Source organism: Embiotoca jacksoni, unplaced genomic scaffold, assembly GCF_022577435.1.
Source record: "Embiotoca jacksoni isolate LCO1_2020_lvr unplaced genomic scaffold, fEmbJac1.0.p SCAF_3, whole genome shotgun sequence".
NCBI lineage: Eukaryota > Metazoa > Chordata > Actinopteri > Embiotocidae > Embiotoca > Embiotoca jacksoni.
Window position 1 is genome coordinate 18,627,316 of NW_027185381.1, and position 19,696 is coordinate 18,647,011.

General features: G+C 44.2%; 2 protein-coding genes and 1 non-coding gene across 6 annotated transcripts; 2 read left to right on the top strand and 1 right to left on the bottom strand.

Annotated features, from left to right (window-relative positions):
* Window positions 1-31: 31 nt before the first annotated feature.
* Window positions 32-10,273, top strand: fanci (FA complementation group I). The gene is made up of 37 exons (XM_069162517.1): window positions 32-189; window positions 292-364; window positions 543-673; window positions 1,147-1,300; window positions 1,386-1,443; window positions 1,599-1,640; window positions 1,800-1,923; window positions 2,054-2,139; window positions 2,243-2,375; window positions 2,460-2,537; window positions 2,638-2,774; window positions 2,928-3,108; window positions 3,214-3,301; window positions 3,395-3,525; window positions 3,606-3,676; window positions 3,808-3,922; window positions 4,018-4,140; window positions 4,279-4,347; window positions 4,426-4,527; window positions 4,608-4,796; window positions 5,226-5,347; window positions 5,446-5,607; window positions 6,720-6,899; window positions 6,989-7,155; window positions 7,243-7,319; window positions 7,508-7,624; window positions 7,699-7,750; window positions 7,829-7,956; window positions 8,412-8,477; window positions 8,593-8,689; window positions 8,799-8,983; window positions 9,068-9,124; window positions 9,203-9,262; window positions 9,369-9,443; window positions 9,639-9,734; window positions 9,869-9,970; window positions 10,211-10,273. The coding sequence occupies exons 1-37, from the start codon at window positions 109-111 to the stop codon at window positions 10,271-10,273; spliced, it is 3,972 nt and encodes a 1,323-aa protein (XP_069018618.1). The 5' UTR covers window positions 32-108.
* Window positions 9,516-19,682, bottom strand: polg (polymerase (DNA directed), gamma). 4 transcript variants are annotated; one of them, XM_069162519.1, is made up of 24 exons: window positions 19,336-19,682; window positions 19,113-19,201; window positions 17,939-18,536; window positions 17,582-17,777; window positions 17,215-17,382; window positions 16,912-17,058; window positions 16,711-16,790; window positions 16,427-16,609; window positions 16,104-16,246; window positions 15,358-15,481; window positions 15,018-15,239; window positions 14,754-14,871; window positions 14,184-14,264; window positions 13,784-13,897; window positions 13,522-13,682; window positions 13,364-13,417; window positions 13,146-13,263; window positions 12,912-13,047; window positions 12,520-12,766; window positions 12,290-12,412; window positions 12,031-12,199; window positions 11,452-11,660; window positions 11,200-11,360; window positions 9,516-10,433 (listed from the first exon to the last, which is right to left on the bottom strand). In XM_069162519.1, the coding sequence occupies exons 3-24, from the start codon at window positions 18,508-18,510 to the stop codon at window positions 10,369-10,371; spliced, it is 3,591 nt and encodes a 1,196-aa protein (XP_069018620.1). In that variant the 5' UTR covers window positions 18,511-18,536; window positions 19,113-19,201; window positions 19,336-19,682; the 3' UTR covers window positions 9,516-10,368. The 4 variants fall into 4 exon arrangements, with proteins under 4 accessions (XP_069018620.1, XP_069018623.1, XP_069018619.1 ...); XM_069162522.1 differs by lacking the exon at window positions 19,113-19,201; XM_069162518.1 differs by having other exon boundaries at window positions 19,113-19,682.
* On the top strand, window positions 19,624-19,696 carry trnar-ucg (transfer RNA arginine (anticodon UCG)). Its single transcript has one exon. It is a non-coding gene; the product is annotated as a tRNA-Arg (tRNA).

The following is a 19,696-nucleotide window of genomic DNA, read 5'->3' on the forward strand; positions in this document are numbered from 1 at the left end:
CAACCAAGAAGTAAAAGTAACGTCTGGGTTTACGACAAACTTATTTCTAGTTTACCAAACTTTTACCAGCCGCTCGTGTCAGTCTGCCGGTGGACCGTGAGGGCTGAAATGGATAAAATCGTCTCACTGTCGGATGCAGAAAGTCCCGTCGAACTTCAGAAGTACCTGTCCTCCCTGACCGATGACCAGGTAAGTCGTGTAGCCGGACACAAAACTCCTTTACCGTCCACTGAAGGAGATCCTGTCCGTTTGCTTATAAATGACTTTCCTCTCCCGTTACCTGCTTTCCAGCTGATCGCTGTGGTTACCAACAGCGCACTGAAGGGCAAAAACATCGGGGCTATGATTAAAGGCATATTTAAAGGTACGTACACTAAAGGGATGTATAGTTTATGGGTCAATAGCGTCAAAGAAGATCACAAAGCTGCTACTTTGACGACCGTCACATCAAGTCAGAATCATTGATGCTATATGTGACCTGCGTTGGTTTTAATGTCAGGAGTGGTGCAGTACTAGTAATGAATGTGCTTCTTTTTGTTTAGGCTCTCCACCCAGTTCCACCGAAGGGTCGAATCGCAGACTTCTCGTGTATCAACACTGCATCCCTCTGTGCGAGTCCGGGGACCTTCAGACCGAGGTGGCTGCTGATGTCATTGGACTGCTGATGCTGGAGGTGCACTAGTACCGTTTCTCCCCTATGAATCCACGCGAGTACATGTGTAACCCCAGAGGATGACTAGTACCTGTGACTGTGGATTGTTAAATGGGAGTCATTGCTGTGTCTTAATTCACACTCTTATGTGCTTGCACGTACCTTTTGGAGTGCATAAGTGCGTTTACACCAACAATTAAAGAACGCTGGACACTTTTTACTTGGCAGAAAAGGGAGGGCCCACTAACATATTTTCAAACTGTTGAGGATGATGAAGCTGCAGCTGTTGGAGAACAATTTGTACACATTCACACAAAAGTGTTTACTTTTCACTAATAACCACCCTCCTGCCGTTGAATAGAAGACATCAGTATCTCAGTACACGAAATCACGTTCATATTTAGGTAAAACAAAATAAAAATAAAGTTGGTAGATATGTTTATCAGATCATATCTATCTTAATTCCCATTTTGCTTTTTATATGTTCCACACAGACTCATGCACTGTCTGGACCATCTCTGGCACAGCTGGGGTCTCTCTTTGTTGACGCCATTAAGGTGGGGAAAATGGGCAGTGGGAAATCCCTGGAGCTGTTTCCTACTATTCTTACTGCCCTTGCGGCCTGTGAAGCCCTGTCTTATGGCAAAGGTAACTGCAGATTAACGTTGTTGTCTGAGGTTATATCAACATCACTGAGCAAATTGTAAAAGATACTGGTTTATTATGACTTCAGGGGAACTCAGTGGTGAGGAATACAAGAAACAGCTGATTAATAGCCTCTGTTCGAGCAGGTGAGGACATGACGAATCTTAAACTGCATGTAGATGTGCAAATGTACATTTTAGGGCATTTTTAACAGTGTTTTGCTTCATAGTTACTGATTAAAGCCTAAATACTTACAAAAAAATATTAGTCAAAGTATGTTTGTATTTTTTTTTTCATGCAGATGGGACCCGCAATGTGTTATCCACTTGACGACCATGTTTAGGTGACAACCCTCACTATGATGTATTATTGAGTTTTTATACTACAGTACTCTGTTTTCTTTTTTTACTGCTTTTTTTTTTTTGCAATGATACCACGAGGTTATATCTGTCATTCATTGTTATTTGTGCTGTCATTTTTTGTGTGTCTCCCTCATTTTAAGGGATGTGCCCCTGTCATCAGAGGAGCTGCAGTTTCTGGTGGAGAAAGTTCTGAGGATGTTCACCAAACTGGATCTGCAGGAGGTCCCGCCACTGGTTTACCAGCTGCTGCTCTTATCTGCGAAGGTGTGTGTGTGTGTGTGTGTGTGTGTGTGTGTGTGTGTGTGTGTGTGTTAGTGAGGACATGTTGATGAGATAATCGTGTTTCTCTTTCTGGTAATTATCTTATATGCTTGTCCTGCACTTTGTCTGTTAGGGCTGTAAGAAGCAGGTCCTGGATGGAATCATCAGTTACTTTAAGGAGCAAGATGTCTGCCAGGAAGAAGAGCGGAAACACGGAGAGTGAGTGACTCATACACTGCAAGTGGCTTTTACTGTATTTACTCAAAGATTTTCTGCACACTTTTCATTTATTGATTGTTATTCTCTACTGCCTCTTCCTCAGGAGCCTGGATCTAGAGGTTCAATCTATTCCACAGGACCAGCTAAGGCATGTGGAGGGCACTGCAATCCTCCACACAGTCTTCGCTATACGGCTCGACCATGAGCTCGGGAGAGAATTCATGAAAAGCTTTAAGGTTAAGTGTGGTGCAGCTTGTCAGTGTGTATGTTATCATTTGTGATACAGCCTGTGCCATAAATCTTGAATTGCATTCCTGCAGACATCGTATGGAGACATGTGTCCTTTCAGTGTCGCCCTGTTGCTCTCAGTAGCTCGTATTCAGCGTTATGAAGAGCAGGTGAGACATCTGTACGATTCCTCCTGTACGCATTTGCGTATTCTTTCATTTTGTGTTTGCATTTAACACGTTTGTTTTCTCATCTCCTTGTTCTGCCCAGGTGTTTGACCTTTTGAAAGGGGCAATCATCAAGAGCTTCAAGGATGAGCAACTGCAGCAAGGTTCAAAGTTCCTACAGGACCTCCTGCCTGCTCACTGCAGTGTGGCTCAGATGATACTGGACACAGTCAAGAACAGGTTACAGCAACACAAAATTATTGATCCATTTCAAACCTTCAAAATAAGAACTAGAGAAAATGAGGGTCATTAAGAAAATTAAGTTGCCCCATAATTAAACAATAAATGCCCTCATAACATAAACACAATATCTGTGCTGTTCCACCTGTGCAGTGTGTTTGGATGGGATCATGTTACCCAGGGTCTGGTGCAGCTGGGCTTCTTTCTCATGGAAACATTTGGACCCAAACCTGGACCATTTGGAAAGACCACAGAGGGGTCTGTTAGTGTTGCTCGAACCCCGACTCAGCAAGCGTGTAAGCTGGGAGGGCAGGTGCTCCTTCAGGGCTTTAAGGTAACATTGGGTTTTCGGTTGATGTAAATATCAGTGTAAATGCCTGATATTGAACGCACGTTTATGTCGCGTGTTCTCACTGGAGGATGTGTCTGTCTACAACAGGTGCACGAGCCAATCAGAGGCGAAATACTGGAGCAGGTCTTGAATCGACTGGTCACAAAGACGGCGTCGCCTGTCAGTCATTACTTAGGTAATGCAGCCTTTTGATAGTAATGTCAGTCTATTATGTCTAGAGGAGAGAATTTGATCATTTGGATGTTTTTTTTTTTTTTTGTGTCAACAGACCTTTTTTCTGACATTGTGGTCTCTGCTCCCATGATCCTCCTGGAGTCATCCTCCAAGGTGACCGAGGCATTCGACCAGTTGTCATACCTGCCGTTGGCCACTGTTCAGGGTCTATTAAAAGCTGTCCAGGTAAATGAGTGACAGAGAGACACAGAAACAAAAATTGCAGAGGTTTCAGTTGTGTATTCATTCTTTCCTTTTATCTCCAGCCGCTGCTCAAGGTCAGCATGTCCCTGAAAGATGCTTTAATTCTAGTTCTCCGCAAGGCCATGTTTTCCAGGTATGTACTGCTTTGCTCTTAATTACACGAGGTTCAATTATACATAGAGTGAATCTTGCATTTGAAAGCATAAACGCTTATTTAAAAAGATATTTTCTTCTACCATTCTACCCCCTAAATGACTCTTCTAGCCAACTGGACGGCAGGAAGTCTGCAGTGACCGGCTTCTTATTGCTGCTGAAGAACTTCAAAGTTTTAGGCAGTTTGGCTTCGAGTCAGTGTAGCCAGGCTATCTCCTCCAGCCAGGTACAGTTACAGTTAAACTCCTCACGTAGTCTGTGCATGTGAAACTGTGCCATTTTAAACCTGAATGGTAATTGTCTTTCTGAACTGCTGCGTAGATCCAAGTGGACGTTCATTCTCGTTACAACTCCGTTGCCAATGAAGTGTTTTGCCTGGAGATCATCAGCAGCCTGCGGCGCTGCCTCAGCCAGCAGGCTGACGTGCGCCTCATGCTCTATGAGGTCAGAGGTGTTGGACATCTTGTGCCATGTTCATTGATTGTTTTGTTTTTTATTTGCTGGTATTACATTTTACAACCATGACTGATGCTCATGAACAACTTATTTCTCGGACAAAACTCCAATTCTTTCATATTTCAGGATTTCTATAATGTTCTCCGTCGCAACTCTCAACTTGCCAGCGCCATCATGCAGACCCTCTTCTTACAGGTATGTGCGTGTGCTAAAGGCCTATTGTGTCGGATATAACGGCCTGCATTGCTGCATTTAAAGTCTTGGTTTCCTTAGCTGAGGCAGTACTACGAGCCCGAACAAGACCTCCTGCCCCCGGTGAAACTGGAGCCATGCATCACTGCTCATGGAGACCAAGTGTACCTCCAGGAGCCTCTGGTACTCTTCCTCCTCTGTAACATTTCTGCAGCCGTGTTGTAGTTGCGTCCATGTGTGCAAAAAATAGCATTCTGTTTCAGGCCCATCTGGTGAGCTGCACCATACACTGCCTGCTGTGGCTGCCGAACTTGCGCCGATCAGCCAACCTCGTTGCTGACGACAGCGATGATGACGAGGAAGAGGAGACGGGATACCAGTCTGACCTGCAGGCAATCATAGAGAGCATGACAAGACGCATGATCAAGTGTGAGCTGGAGGACTTTGAACTGGTATGCATTCAAGACAAGAACATACGCTGTAAAAGATTAATGCGCTCTGAGCTACATGTTAGAGCTTTGAAAGGTTTCCGTTTCTACACTCCTCCAAAAGCAGGAGCTGCTCTCCCCCCAAACTACATCTGAAACATTTGTATTGGTTTTATCGATGATATGTGGCAGCTACTTTTACTAAGCCTGTGAATAATAGTTCCAATTTGTGAGCTTTTTGAAATAAGTCAATTTGATATTACATCAGAGATGTTCAGGTATGAATCAAAGAAGCACCATGCCTTAGAAGAACAAGGAACATTTTCTTTTAGTATTTTAGATCAGCTGTACTCAGTGTGTTGTTCTTCACTTATATGCTTGTCCTAACGCCTGTCAGTTTTTCATATTGTGGAAGCCTCATCTTCAGCTTTATACTATCTGTATGTTGATCAGGACAAGTCAGCAGAGTTCTCAATGGGATCCAGTGTCGGAGTGAAGAATAATATCTATGCTGTGCTGGTGATGGGAGTGTACGAGGTCCTCATGGAGTACAACTTTATCAAAGCCAACTACAGGTAACAGCCATCTCTCTGCATAGTGCACTTTGTAGCAGTATTGATACAGTGGGGATTTTCTTTTATAAAATTCCTGTACTTGTGTTTGTGTCTTGCAGTAAAAGTGGCTTTGAGGCGCTCATTGAGCTGTTCCGTCATTACCACAAGCTGTCTGAGCTCTTGAAGGAGAAATCTGGAAAGGGTCGAGCGCCGTCACACAAGATCCCCCGCAGTTTACTGTCTATGGGCTTTGTATCGACTCTCATGACTGTGCTCTTCAGGTGAATCATCTGTCACTGTAAGAGTATCTGTTGCATCCAATGCTTCTGTGTGATCATTGTATGTCCTAAAATCAGTACATCTGCACTTGAGAATAGTTTTCGTAAGCAGGTGATAAAAAGCTTCAGAGACTGTTCCCGTTGCACATTGAACAGAGTGCACAAAGCAGGCGGAAGCAATAACCTGTGTGAGACAGTATTCCTAAATAACACATCTTTGTGACCACTGGTATGCGAGCGTTTGTGATTTCTGATATGAATCTTGAGCAGAGACATCAAAGTTCGTGTCAAATTTTTGGGGGGACGGAGAGAAGACGCTGGGAGCCAAATCCGGTGAGGAGGTGGGGTTGGGGAGGAATCTTCAAAGCGGCAAATTGACATATTGCAAAAAGGGCTGTTGTGCTACAGTTCAGGTTGTTTGCGTGCTGAATCTTTTCCCTCAGACGACTCAGAACAGCAGAACTGAGTGTCGACAGTCTGACTTTGAGGGACAAATTAACTGCACCACTCCACGAACCTTCAGAAAAACTCTCCTGGTTGTACTCCTGACCCGCTGCGCCTTCTTTGGTCATGGACAGTGACGTTCTGTCCTCCTTTTAAAATGTGAATGCCACTCAAAACACCACACCGGGCTCATTGCTTTATTGTCGTTGTCTTTCTGGAGCATTTTAAGGATCTCCATTGTCGATTTCTTGAGTTTGACACAAATTTGATGTGAGCTCTCTGCTCATGTGCATGGTGAAATCACAAATACGCAAGTACTGGTTGTCAGATAAAACATGTGTAACTCGGGTGCTGGTGGTGATCAAGTGAGGTAACCTGAAATATTTACCCACAAATGTCATTGCTTCCCTCAGTTCTGTGCACATCACGGTCATCAGAACCAAAACGGTCTGAGAACTTTTTGATTACACCTCCTAGTTTTCAACTAGTTCTAGATAGTGAGCATTCAACAAAATGATAATTACAAGTACTATACAAGCTTGAAAAGCTGAAAGTTGTAACTATTAAACTTAAACTGCATTTCAAAATTCCATGGCAATGTTAAAGTATTAAGAAATTAAAAAAAAAAAAAAAAAACCGTTTTTTTTTTTTTTTTTTTTTTTTTTTTCCAGAGATAATTCTCAGAGCAGAGAGGAGGCTCTTTCCGTGCTTCGCACAAACGGAGAATTTGTGCGTTACGCGGTGAGTGTGGCTGTGCAGAAGATCCAGCAGCTGGAGGAAACTGGAAACACAGACGGTCCAGATGGACAGAACGCAGAAAGGACTTTCCGCTTCCTCTGTGACATGACAAGGTGGAAATACTTGGGCCTAAATAACAGCATTTAGTTTGACTGCTGATGGGTTTGCTCTCTAACTGATCTTCATCTCAATGTCTTCCCAGCGTGCTGATGTGGCGTTACACAAACATCCCCAGTGTGGTGGAGGAGGCAGGGAAGAAGGAGAAGCGCTCCAGCTTGTCCCAGCTGTGTTTGGAGGGTCTGCTCAGGATCTTCACAACCTGCCAGCAGCGCCTCCCGGCCAAGATGGCTCAGCTCCTCTCTACCATGGGTCAGACATGCACTGTCACAGCAGATGATTTGAAGGTTTGCAACTGAATAGTGTGAAGATATTCATCAAGTTTTGTGTCTCTTACAGACATTGCAGAAGATGATGCCGAACAAGACGATGGCGATGTTACAGAGATGAACTACTTTTACATCCGACAGTTTCAGGTGCATCTGAACAGACGAGAATATTCCTCTTCTGCTTTTAAAGTTATACTCCAAAGAATGAGTGCCCTAAATGTTATTTCACAAACTTTTGTACCTGGAGCCATTTAAATTTAATATTAATATGTATTTTAAATGTTGTGACGGAGCCGACTCAACACTAAAATCCATTTGCATCTACCTGTCAACAGAGGGCGCTGTTTACACAGTTAAGTGGAGGTGAGGAGGAATTTAACAGCAAAGAGGCTCAGCTGCTGGTCAGCATCTTGAGCGTGCTCTCCCGCCAGCTAAAGCCCTCCTCCCAGCAGGTAGGTGCACTCTTACTTCATCGGGCAAAGTGAAAGGTACTTGTTCCACTAACATGTGTACATCTAATCCACAGTTTGTTCAGATGATCACGTGGACAGTGAAAATCTGCAAGGAGACCAGTTTTGGTGCGTGACAGTTCACTCGATCTTTGCGAGTTGCAGTGAGGTGAAGTACTGAAGAAGTGACTGTCTTTGTGTTTTTAGAGGACTCTCCGTTCTCCAAGGGGCTGCTGTCGCTCCTCTTCAGCTTGCATGTTCTCTATAAGAGTCCTGTAAGTCTGTTGCTGGAGCTCTGCCAAGACATCCACAGCCAACTGGGAGATATCGATCAGGTACAGTTACGCTTAACAGTATTCAGAGCACAAATAAGATGGCATTTTACCTTTAAAAAAAACAAAAAAATGCAAGGGCTTTTTCTTTCAGCTTGTCTCTCACTCACTCCCACTGGGTTTATTTTCCTTACTGCCAGTTTCCCCTGATAGCACAGCTGACAACTGTCCACAGTTTTAATCCAACTCATGCAATTCCTAATACTCGTTGTATTAAAGTATTTGTAGATATCGTACGCTAAAACATTTTATTCCAGTGCAAAGCCAGAACTTTCACAATGCATATAACCAACACTTTTTTTTACCAGCCATAATCTTTTGGCCTTCATTTTACAGTTTAATACTACTACTGTGATGGTAAATTGATTAAAATAACCTTTAATAACAATACGGTCAACATTATTGTGCCCTTTTTGGATTTATTTCTTTTATTCTGTCTTTTCTCTCTCCATCATCAGGATGTAGAGGTGGAGAAACAGTCTCATTTCGCCATCGTCAACATGAAAACTGCGACAACAGCAGCAGTAAGTGTTGGTTTTCTAACTGGAGGCGGTCGACTTGCTGTGATTTCAAATATCCACAAATGTGTTTGCTTCGTGTGCTCAACTTCTTCTTCATCTTTTTACCCTCTTGTCCCAGCTGCTGGTCCTGTCTCAGGTTGACAGAGTGCTTGACGAAGTGGACTGGCTTATTACCAGAAAGAAAAGTCACACAGCCGCTGACAAATTGGTCTCCGGTAAGAAGCCTTTTACACTGATGCTCTGTTGGATTTATGGTGAGAGGGGATGAAGGGAAGAGATGCATTTGTAGGCGAGTGGCACTAAAACGGTTGTGATGTTACGCAGGTGAGGCCACACAGGCTGGCGGCCAGCAGGATCCGGTCGAGAAAGCGGTGACGCTGCAGCTCGGGACTCTCCTGACGGCCTTAAACGAGCTTGTCCAGACGGCCCTTCTGCCCGGCAACTGCACCATCACACTGCTGAGAGCGCTGAGTCGCACATACACCATCCTCACCACCCTGGTCAAATACGTGCGTACCTATACCCCTCGACGATCTCGGCGAGTCTGTTGGTGCAGTCGACCTCCGTGTGACATTTTCCTCTCTTCCATCTAGTACATCCAGGTGTTCGCCAGCCAGCACGCCGCACTGCCAGCTCGCTTTGAGAAGCTGGTGAGTCCGAGGTCTGCCCAATTGATTTGAATCTTCTGGTGTTTTTAATCTCACGCTGGTTGAACACTTTCTGTGCAGGTCAAACTCTCAGGCTCCCACCTGACACCGCAGTGCTACTCCTTCATCACGTATGCGCAGGTACGGCTCGGTTCAGTTGAGGAATGCTCTCATGACGAAAGCAGCTTCATGCTCAGGAGGACGGGACGTTGGGGTTTGAAGAGTGATGTTTTTGTTTCACTGCTAGAGTGGAGAATTCAGTGGCGGAGGTGCAGACGACAAGAAGAAAAAGAGAAGGAACGAAGTGAACACTGCTGCCTCTGTAAGGACATTTACCTCTTCTAGTTGTAACAATTAAGGTGACTGATTATAAGAACAATACATTTGTGCAGTTTCTTTTTTCTTTTTTTTTTAATAGAAATAAAATGTACAGATACAACATTGAACAACTTTAAACATCCGTTTCAAATGGATCAATTCAGAATCACATCTGTCCTTGACCCAACCTCTTCCGTAGGCGAAACTCTTCCGTGAGACAAAAGCCATCCCGGACTTGATCTTCGGCATTGAACAGTATGAGAAGTATCTCATCACACTCTCAAAGAAATCAAAGGTGTGTGGAAGCTGGATCGCATGAGATCAATACATAACAAGCACTGAGCAAAACAACACGGCTCCATGAAGCCCTTTAGCACAGCGTCATCACCTCGATGACTCGTATACAACATCTGTATGTGTGTTTGTCAGGTAAACCTGATGCAGTACATGAAGCTGAGCACCTCAAGAGATTTCCGCATCAATGCTGCGACCCTGGATGCAGCTCTGCAGGAGCAGGACGACAGTCAGGAGGTCAGTGTCAGCTCAGCTCCACTATTTCCTTTTTTTTTAAATTTTTTTTTTTTACTTAATTCTATATCCAGGTGGTGCTCATTGTTGAAATGTTTCCCTCTGGTGGTGCATGTGGCTACATAATTAGACCTCAACTTCGCTTTAGAAAAGTTTCTCGTGATGTTTTGAATCCAGTTTGAGTTGCATGCGAGTTTTTCTGGATAAACTCTTAGTGTCCGTCTGTTCTACCATTTCTGTCAGACCACAGAGTCACAGGACGCAGAGGAGACGCTGGAACCCAAAGAGAAGAAGAGGAAACCGTGACCTGATGTCGAGCTCCTCTGTTTGTTACAGATGTGTTAACCTCGACCAGCTGATGAACAGTGTTCATGAATACCAGCAGCCTGGCTCACAAAGTGCTATTTTCCTTTGTTGAGAGAGCCTTTAGTGATGTTGATGATTTGGTAGATGTCCAAGGCCTCACCTGTGGAAAGTTTAGACATATTGTTTAACCATTTATTTGTGTTCCAACAGTTCACTTTATTCAAGGTAAATATGTATTTTCTTCATATCGGATGTATTTCTAAACACATACATTCAGTTCTTTTTACATTATATGCAGATCTTTCAAGTACTAATTCGACTTCCCGCCCTCTTTTTATCAGTGTGATGTCGTGATCAACAAGCTGCTCTGTATTTAAAATTAAAGCTGTTCAGAATTACTTTTTATTTTAAAGACGGTACAGTTGCAACTGTTTACAGAAGTACTTTAGATGGCTTTGCTTTATCATTCATTGGCTACACTGAGAAGCGGTGGATCTGTGGTTTCTCGCATGTAAATCTTCATCTTGGAGATATTTCCAATGTCGCTTTGTCAAGTTTATTCTGCTAACATACAATGTACATACAGAGTGTTGTTTTTAGCCTGGCAGTAAAAATATTGATAGTTTCTTCACACAACTTTGTAATTCATTCCCTTAAATGAATAACTAGACTGGAAGTGATTTCAGTATTCCTACAAGTGGCCGTGCAAATAAACCAAAAGGCCGCTGACGATCTAAAACTGTTTGATGTGGTTTAGTTTTTGGAAAGAGATGGCAGGAAAGTTGTTCTCCCACCTGATGCCCGCAGTATTTGTTTCCCCTCCTGTCTTTTTCTGTGTACTTTGTATATATTAAACGTGTTTACAATACATGCAGTATACTGTGCCTGATGTCGGAAAAAGGCTGATGATACTGTGCAGAACTCACCAGGTGGCAGGCCGTATCTTCGTTCCACACCTGTGGGGTTGGAGGGAGTCACACAGTCCATGGTGACCTCCTTCCTCAGACACTGGTCGATGTCAACCGCACTGAAGAAAGCGACCGACTGGGGAAGGTCCCGCATGGCCAACGCATGGGCGAAGACACTCCTGCAGGAAAAAGCAGCACAATCGGGAGACGCCGTCAGTTCTGTAGTTCTGCGTCGAGACCGGGAGAACGTGCACCGAGCTGTGAGCCGACCTCGTTAGCAGGTTTGTGATCTGAAGTGCCAGCGCTGCTCTGTAACGGTCTTCGCTGCGGACAAGGTACCGCACCTCGTCGTGGATGCTGATGCAGAAACGTCCGTCAATGTTGTGGTCCTCAAAGAGCCACTTCATGGCCACCAACATCAGATGGAGGTAGTCCACCGCAGAGCTCTGCACCACCCAGTTCACTCGGCTGGTGATAAACTGACAACAGAAATGTGGCACACCTCAGCTTAAAGACAAAACTGTTATTGTGTAGTTCAGCGCCTCCACGAGCAGAAACACTGACCTCATCCAGTTATGGTTTCTAAAGCAACATTTACGTAATTATTTAACAAGAAAACTATTTCGATGCAAATTATTTCTTTAAAAGAGTGAAGGATACGATCATATACTTCTTGGCGAAGTGGTCACTTTGCTTTGGACAGAAAAACGGTAAACACCTCTTACAGTGAAACCCCAAAGTTATAAAAAAAAAATAATTGCCACAAAAGGTCCTGGATATGGACAGCTAATGTTAATTCAATACTATCATGATGATTAGAACTGGATGTTAGTAGCCGGTGCGTCTCACCTCATCTTTAACTGCCTTGGGCTCCAGTGCTCTGCTAATCCTGCAGCCGAGAACAGGAGTGGCTGGGTTTGCTGAATGAGCTATACTCTCCAGTTTATTGAACATGTCCGACTCGGTACCTCCAGCCCACACACGTTTGCCGACGAGGTCCCACCTCTTCCGCCGGGAGCTGAATGCGTTGAGGGAACAGAGACGGGTGAAAATGAAGTAACACCAAGTAAGCGTGGATGTTCGAGTTTTGCTTTGCTTGCCCCCTCACCATTGTGAGGCCAGTCGAGTGATCCTTCGCAATTCCTGCAGGGAGACACTTGCATCATCCTCCCTCTGCACATCAATGCCCAGTTCATTGACCAGCCACTCACCCTCCTCTGACAGATGATACCTGACAAAAATAGAAGCACAAACGTACAGGGTTAGAAGTTCAACTTTGTCACCTAACTCAAAATCAAATCTTTATGTAACCATAACGATTTAACTTGCTGAGCTCACCTGCGTGTACCCTTTGTTAAGGCGTACATTTGCCTGGCCTTACTGGCAGCTTCTGTCTGATCGAGGCGGTGGTTGAACTGCATCAGCAACCTCTCAGCAAAAGGTTGTCCTGCACCGTATATGCGTCCATAGTTGAACACCTTCGCGTGCTCTCGGCTGATGCCCACAGTATCAGCAGTACGGCTGTGCAGGTCAGTGCACTGACTCTTCTTTCCCTGGAGGGTCATCCAGCCGAACGCTGTGCAACCTGAACACAGACGTTTAGATGCTTTCAGATGCCTTCGACTTGGTTTTGGTTTGCAATTGGCTGATCGTCTGAGCTTTTTGATCGCACGCCGCACAGCGTTTTAAATTTCGAGAAACAAACAAGATTTCAAAGAGAAAAATTTCACCGTGCATCCCAGCAAAGTGAGCCTCTCCGAGCACAGCAGCAATCCACAATTCCTGCGAGTCTACGTCTGCTCCTACCAAGTGATATCCGGGCGGTACCTGGACCATGGCCTTCAGCTCGCTGCCTACCCGATCCCGCTGCGGACACAAAAATACAGCCCGATGCGAAAAGGAAATTTAAGTTAGTAACATCGGACTTGCGATGTGCGGTTTTCCTTGTCGGCTTTGTCTCTTACCCGAGCATTACTGGCAGTCAGCCACGTCGGCTCCACAGCCCTGCGTGTCACCGTTCCAGCAGTGATGACCTGAGGCAATATGGCTCCATACTGACCCTCTTCATCGAACTCTTTGTGTCTTAGGGAGACAGCGAGGTTGTTACACACAGCAATGACTTTTCTCTCCACTTTATGACTCATCAATAAATGCAGGATTACTATTGATATACCAGACAAACCTGCTGACGATACGAGGAAGCTCTCCCTTTCTGAGCCACAGCACCATCTGAGAGCTACGAGGGGACAAGAAAAGAAAGCGTAGTCACCATTTTTTTTAGCTTTGATAAAGCTGATTGTGATCGACTAAAGAGACAAATGAAATGAAACTGATGGGTACCTTATACGTTTATGGGCATTTCTCCAGAAGGACATCATTTTGTTGATCTCCAGAGCTCGAGTAGCGTTCGTCCCGCCCCTTCCTGCTCTGAGGGTACCATCCTCCATCTTAGCCAGGAAGTCCTTTGAAAACGGACTGCCAACGTTGTTGTGATTACCATCCTGGAAACACAAATATTCAGTCGGACGGTGAAGGTTTAATGGAGTCACATTGTGCCAATGGTAGTTATTTAAGGCACTCAAGGTAAACAAGGAAACTTCACCTTATGAGGCAATTTGAAAAACCAGCAACCTGGAATATCAACATCATTGTAAGGGCCGTTTCCGTGGTGATAATGGCAGTGATTCTCTCTTTGGACATGGCCCGGATCTTGGGACTGTTGTTGATACAGAATACAAAGTATGTCATAAAACAAATCACAGTGAAACTAAAATAGAAACGTAGAGTAAAAACTGCAAAACACGCATGTTGATAGTTGAAAGTTCAGGTCCATATTAGCAAAGCTATAAAAGGAATTAACATAAAAAAAAAATTTCCCCTCGGGGATTAATAAAGTATATACCTACCTACCTATATTGATATAGAAATTTGCCACTATACAAAAGCATTTGTGATACAAAGTCTTGACGCATACAAATGCAAATAAGTCCCAATTCACTCACCTTCTTTTTCTTGTCCTCATTTTTTATCATTCTGAGTCCATTTTCTTCGGTCAGACTTTCCAGAGAACCGAACTCCTCCACCTTGAAATGACACGATGAAACATATTCTATAAATCCAGAGGACCTCATCAATTACCCAATGAAACAGACCAAGTAAAAAACCCAAAACAAAACATGGGCAGAATAATATTCATGGTGAAAAAATTATATAAATTCTATATTTTGGTGAATCTGTACCTGAGAAAGTCATGCTGCAGCAGTTGCTAGCAGTCTCGATCCAAACTGGATTATTGTTAATATTGAAGGACATCCCTAAATTGTATTTAAATGATTATTAATGAAGATTTGAAGCTATAAGAAAATCTCTTATATGATTTCTAAGCAGCATATTTATGGATGTTCATGCCTTGTGGACATCAGAGAATCTCCTGCTTACTGGAAAGGGGTTCGCCGCACAAATTCCAGCAGTATGAGGTCTGTTTGTGTCGTTTAGTCCGAGTCATGACTGAGAAGAAAAGCGGTGCAGTTTTTGATGTCACTTAAGTCACCCTACACAATGAATGTTTGCACCTTTGCCCAAACTGTGCTGTCTGTCCACACGAGGTCCTCTGAAGGGCTGGAGTCCAGATACTCCGGCTGCTCCTTGCTGTTCTGCTCACAGTACTCTCCGTAGACTCTCTCAATAGCTCTGTGGAGCACAACAAGGCTTTAATACACAAATGCTGGTTTGAATCGGAGGTTAAACAAGTGACAGAAATCTGCAGCCGTCTGTGATTAAGCTTCTGAGCTCAGTTCTCGATGAGAAAGCCCCGTTCCCTGTTTTCACTTCAGTACCTGTGTGGGCACACCGGCCCTGCGTTTTCCTCCTCAGATATTAGATGATCCCTTCGTCCAGGTACCAGATAGCCCCACCCGTGTTTCTCTGTGTAATGCAGGGGGAAGCCGTCCCACGTCAGCCCCATCAGCTTCGGTGTCAGTCTCATCTGTAGACTGATGAGGCTGGCTCCGGGCGACCAGCTGTCCTCGGACATCTTGTCACACAGCTTACGATACCACCTGCAGGACAAAGTCAGGAGGGAGAAGGGCAGACTTACAATGTCAAGTGGCAAACGGAGGTGAACATTTAAGAGTGAATTATTGGATGACTCGGTGGTGCTTGCGAGTGACCACACACCCTGGGTGTCCAGGCAGATGTTGCCTTCTTTTTGGAAGTCGATTCACTGTTTCCTTCAGTTTCTCAACAGCCAGCCTGCTGGGACAAGGGCCGTCCATCTCCTCTTCAGGTGGTGGACCCGGGTCTAAAATCACAACAACTCCAGTGAATCATCTCATCTGTTACTAGGTCTGAGTATCGAACACTGACATTGATTTGATATCTGATATCGAAACAATTCTGGACATTTTGTGCCAAATTTTGATACCGCAGCTACATCCACATTTTTTCACTTTTACTACCCTCATGCAGGAGTAAATCTCAGCTCACCGTGCACTTAAAATCACGTTTCAACAAATTAGAATGCCTTGTTTCACTCTTTTAAAAACTAACTTTTAGCCATAAACCTGTGAGTGTTACGTGTACTGTGGTGACTGGAGGCTTCTCTGTGCACCGCTGACTTGCGTCTATCGACAGTCTGCATATGAGGCGTTTAGGGGAGAAGTTCAAATTGTAGCTAAACTAAAGATTTATACCGAGATGTGTAATATAAATTTATTTTTGTTCAAATTTATGTTAAAAAATTGTTATAAAAAAGTATTGCTCAGGGACCAGTGTCAAAACTATTTGGAAACACTTTCCAGCCCTTTCTGTTAAACGAAATCCTTTTTGCAATGTTTCTATAATACACCAAGTAAGCAATAAACATCCTTCTCAAAAGGAAAAATGAGATTAATCTAAATATGTTTCAGGTGGTGAGCTTGTACCTTCTTCCCAGTCCGGAAGGGGAGTAGCCACTTTTATTTCAGCTGCTATTTTGGACTGTTTCTTCTTGCTGACTGCAACTTTCTTCTGCTTGAACTCCTGCACATCCCACTCAAGGTCCCAAAGCCAGGGGTCTTCTTTGTATCTGAAATAAAAAAAAAACATAAACCAAATGCAATGTGAACAATTTCGGACGAAGCACATCAATCCCCAGGTTACTGAGCTTCATACTCTCCATAAATGTGTCCTCTTTTTTTTTTTTTTATCTTGTCACATTATCATCGCCATTAACTTAAATTATATGATGCAGTCACGCTGCTCTCACCTGTCATCCTGCAGGAGCTGGCAGGCGTCGTCTGCTAGAGTCATCAGAGACTTCTTCATCTCTCTCTGGAGCTCTTCGTAAACGTCCTGGGAATCTTCAAGGTATCGCCCCCAGTTTTGATTGACAGGAAGGTAGCTCACTCCCATCTCCAGCATCCCTGCCAACGTCACAGGATGAGGGCACCTTATAAAACACAGCGGAGAAAACATTATGGCAATAAAATACCATATTTTTGGTTAGAACATTAATACACATGCAGGAAGAGGTATTGAGGTTTTACCAACCTCTCCATGAAGAGGGGTAGCTGTTCTGTGAAGACCTCATGTGTAGCCTGAACATCCATGGCGCAGTACTGCATTAACTCCTGTAGGTGGCAGCAAAAGCACATGTATTTTGCCAAGTCATCGCAAAGCTCTTGAGGGTATGAATACATTTGGGCTGCAGTTACTGACAATCTGACACTCATTTTGCCATAAATCTCTGACCTGGAAGTTGTTCCTGACATCCGTCATGCTGCCCTTCACAAAGGTTTCTCTGGCTTCTTTCTGCAGCGGTGGTCCTCCCACATACAGAGCATGGACATCAGCCAGATTGTTAATGCTGCTGATATTAACCCAGTCCCAGGAGCCGACCTGTACACAACACATCATGTCACAGTTTTGCTGAAGCCAAAAGCTTAATTAACACAGAATAAAAAAAGATCATGACAACTTATTCTGAAGCAAACTACAACTCCTAATGCATATTGTAAGCGATTTATGGTGGGAAAAAAAAACAAGGACACAAACCATTGGGCCCTCCCGTTTCCGTCCAGCTTTCTTAATGTGTTCCTTGACTTCCTGAAGACCCCTCTTCTTGCCCATCTTATTGGCCATCCACAGAGTTCGCTGGAACCCCGTCAGCCCTGAGATGGCCATGTGAAGGCTCATGGTGTCCATAAAGCGAACCTTTGAACCCTTACAAGAAAGAGAGGACATTATTTTCTGAAAGTAACCGGACACGAGTGTCCTATATAAAACAGGAACAACACCTGCTAACCGGCAAATGTTATAATGTGGATCACATGACAAAATGTGCCACCCGAAGATGATATAACATGAGGTAAAGGGCCACATAGGAAATGAGGTGAAAACACCGCACCCTCAGAATGCTAACCTTTAATAGGTACTGCTCCTTAATGTGAGATCGGTCAAAGCTGACGTTATGGCCCACTATGAGCCTGTCCTGCCACTGACCACCTGGAGGGCGAGCGGAGTTGAAAGGCGTCTCTAGTGGGATGAGGTCAGAGAGGGTCAGCTGGTTCGACCAGGAGTATCGCTCCTCAATCAGACGTTTACTGCACCAGGAGTACCTAGCAAGTGAGAACAATACAATCTTAACCGCTGCCCATTCATATCCACTTTAACACATTTTGGTAACATTATCAGGGCAATGAAACTGATTGGTCGTGAAAAAACTGTTTAACACCAGCCAGTTCTCCCCTTTACGTTACAGTTCTGGGTTACTGCTCACCAGTTGGTGGGAGACACGGCCACGGCCAGTGTGGGACACCGTCCCTCTGTCATGCACACCTCCACGTCAAACACTAATGCAGACTCCTTTGGGAAATCCACTTTCTGACTCTCCCCATTGGGCCCGTAGCGTGTCCAGCCGACCTCCCAGCTCCACTCCCGAGGCATAGGTGGCAGCTCGGCCTGATGCAGCTTGGTGGCTGCCTCAAGGTAGGGAAGGCTCTGCTTCTCGGCCAAGGTGCGAAAGTGCTCATCAATGTTTTCTCCATACATTTGGGGAAGTTTGAGCTCGATGTCGGGCAGCAGTGAAGTCTCTTTCCCCCACAGCTGGTGTTTCTGCAGGTGCCCTATGCTGCGATCCACAGCTTCCTCTCTGTACTCGGGCTCCAGCCCTCTGAAGATCTGCTCGTGGAGATTTCTCGAGAGCATCTGGATGTTAAGGGGGTTCAGGCGGGTGTCTGTGGAGTCCTCGCCCTGTAAGGAGCGAGGCTCGGTGGAGTAGAAGCGACGTAGGCTCCTCCATTGTAGAGAGGTAAGAGTCCTCTGCAGAGGACAGCGCAACACATGCAGCATCACCTCATGAGGACGTCTCACTCGAGCTGGAAGATAAGATAAGTAAAACCTTTATTGATTCGGTTGTTTTAGGAGCTTTAAGCAGTAAATCAGACAGATAGATGAGAACAGTAAATACATAAAAGATATGGAGCTATAATACAAAAAGAATACAAGTAACAGGAGCTGGAAGACGACAAGGGTGACACGATACAGATTAATTTGGTTAATCCTGTCTCTCATGACATGAAACAGAGTTAGATAGATTCCAGACAGACAGATCATGTTTGATTACAATCTTATGATGTGGGACTTTGCTATTGCTTTAATATCGCTAAATATCTTAAATTATCCTTGCCTTTAAGACTTAAAGTGGTTTTGTGAGCCTCTAATGTTACCTGCTTGGTCTGCAGCCTCTCAGACTTCATCACCCATCCATACTCAGTCCAGGACACTTAGATATTTCACTTAGATAATATTAGTTCACTCAAAATGGTATTGCCCAACGTCAGCATTAACTTGCTTGACTTAACTAAAAACAACTGCTGCACTACACGTTAGTTGGTTTAACCTGCCGCGGTGTAGTATAACTAGTTAAGTTAAACACGTAGAAGAATACTTGCCTTGTGTTTACTAACACCTGGCTCCCACGCGACTGAACAAAAGATGACTTTTTTAGTCCTCCGCTGTCTCACTATGTTGGCAAGACTGTCTGTAAAATCAAAACCAGCACCTCAGCCAACCGGTTTTTTTTTTTTTTTATCAGTTAGTGATAATGTTACAGTGTCCAAACAAAATGTGTTAAAAAAAATAAATAAAATAAAATAAACAGCAAATGCTAGTTACCTTAGCATTCATAGCGGCGCGGTTGATAGAGTAAAGCAAATACGAAGCGCGAGCGCTCCCGAGCGGCCCGGATGACTAAACTGTGTTTTGTTTTTTGGTTTTTTTTTTAACAATGAATTGAAATTATTGGATGATCACAGTGGTGGACAGGGATTTCGTTTTGAAAGCATGGAAACAACTAAATCAATCCCAGTCAATCGCAATATCAATCAAACGTGCAAAAACGTGCTACGAAGCATTTTGAACATTCTTTAAAATTTTAATATCGCACCATCGTAAGTATGACGTGGCCGCGTGGCCTAATGGATAAGGCGTCTGACTTCGGATCAGAAGATTGCAGGTTCGAGTCCTGCCGCGGTCG

Bases quoted from the DNA above. Each gene is read 5' to 3' on its own strand.
- polg (XM_069162522.1), bottom strand. From the start codon at position 18,510: ATGCTGCATGTGTTGCGCTGTCCTCTGCAGAGGACTCTTACCTCTCTA. The intron at 15,240-15,357 runs GTGTGTGGTCAC...TTTGTCCTGCAG, and splicing joins CATCTGCCTGGACACCCAGG to GTGGTATCGTAAGCTGTGTG. The intron at 13,683-13,783 runs GTGAAGTTTCCT...TTGTGTTTCCAG, and splicing joins TTTTCAAATTGCCTCATAAG to GATGGTAATCACAACAACGT.
- fanci (XM_069162517.1), top strand. From the start codon at position 109: ATGGATAAAATCGTCTCACTGTCGGATGCAGAAAGTCCCGTCGAACTT. The intron at 1,444-1,598 runs GTGAGGACATGA...TTTTTCATGCAG, and splicing joins AATAGCCTCTGTTCGAGCAG to ATGGGACCCGCAATGTGTTA. The intron at 7,751-7,828 runs GTGCGTGACAGT...TTGTGTTTTTAG, and splicing joins CTGCAAGGAGACCAGTTTTG to AGGACTCTCCGTTCTCCAAG.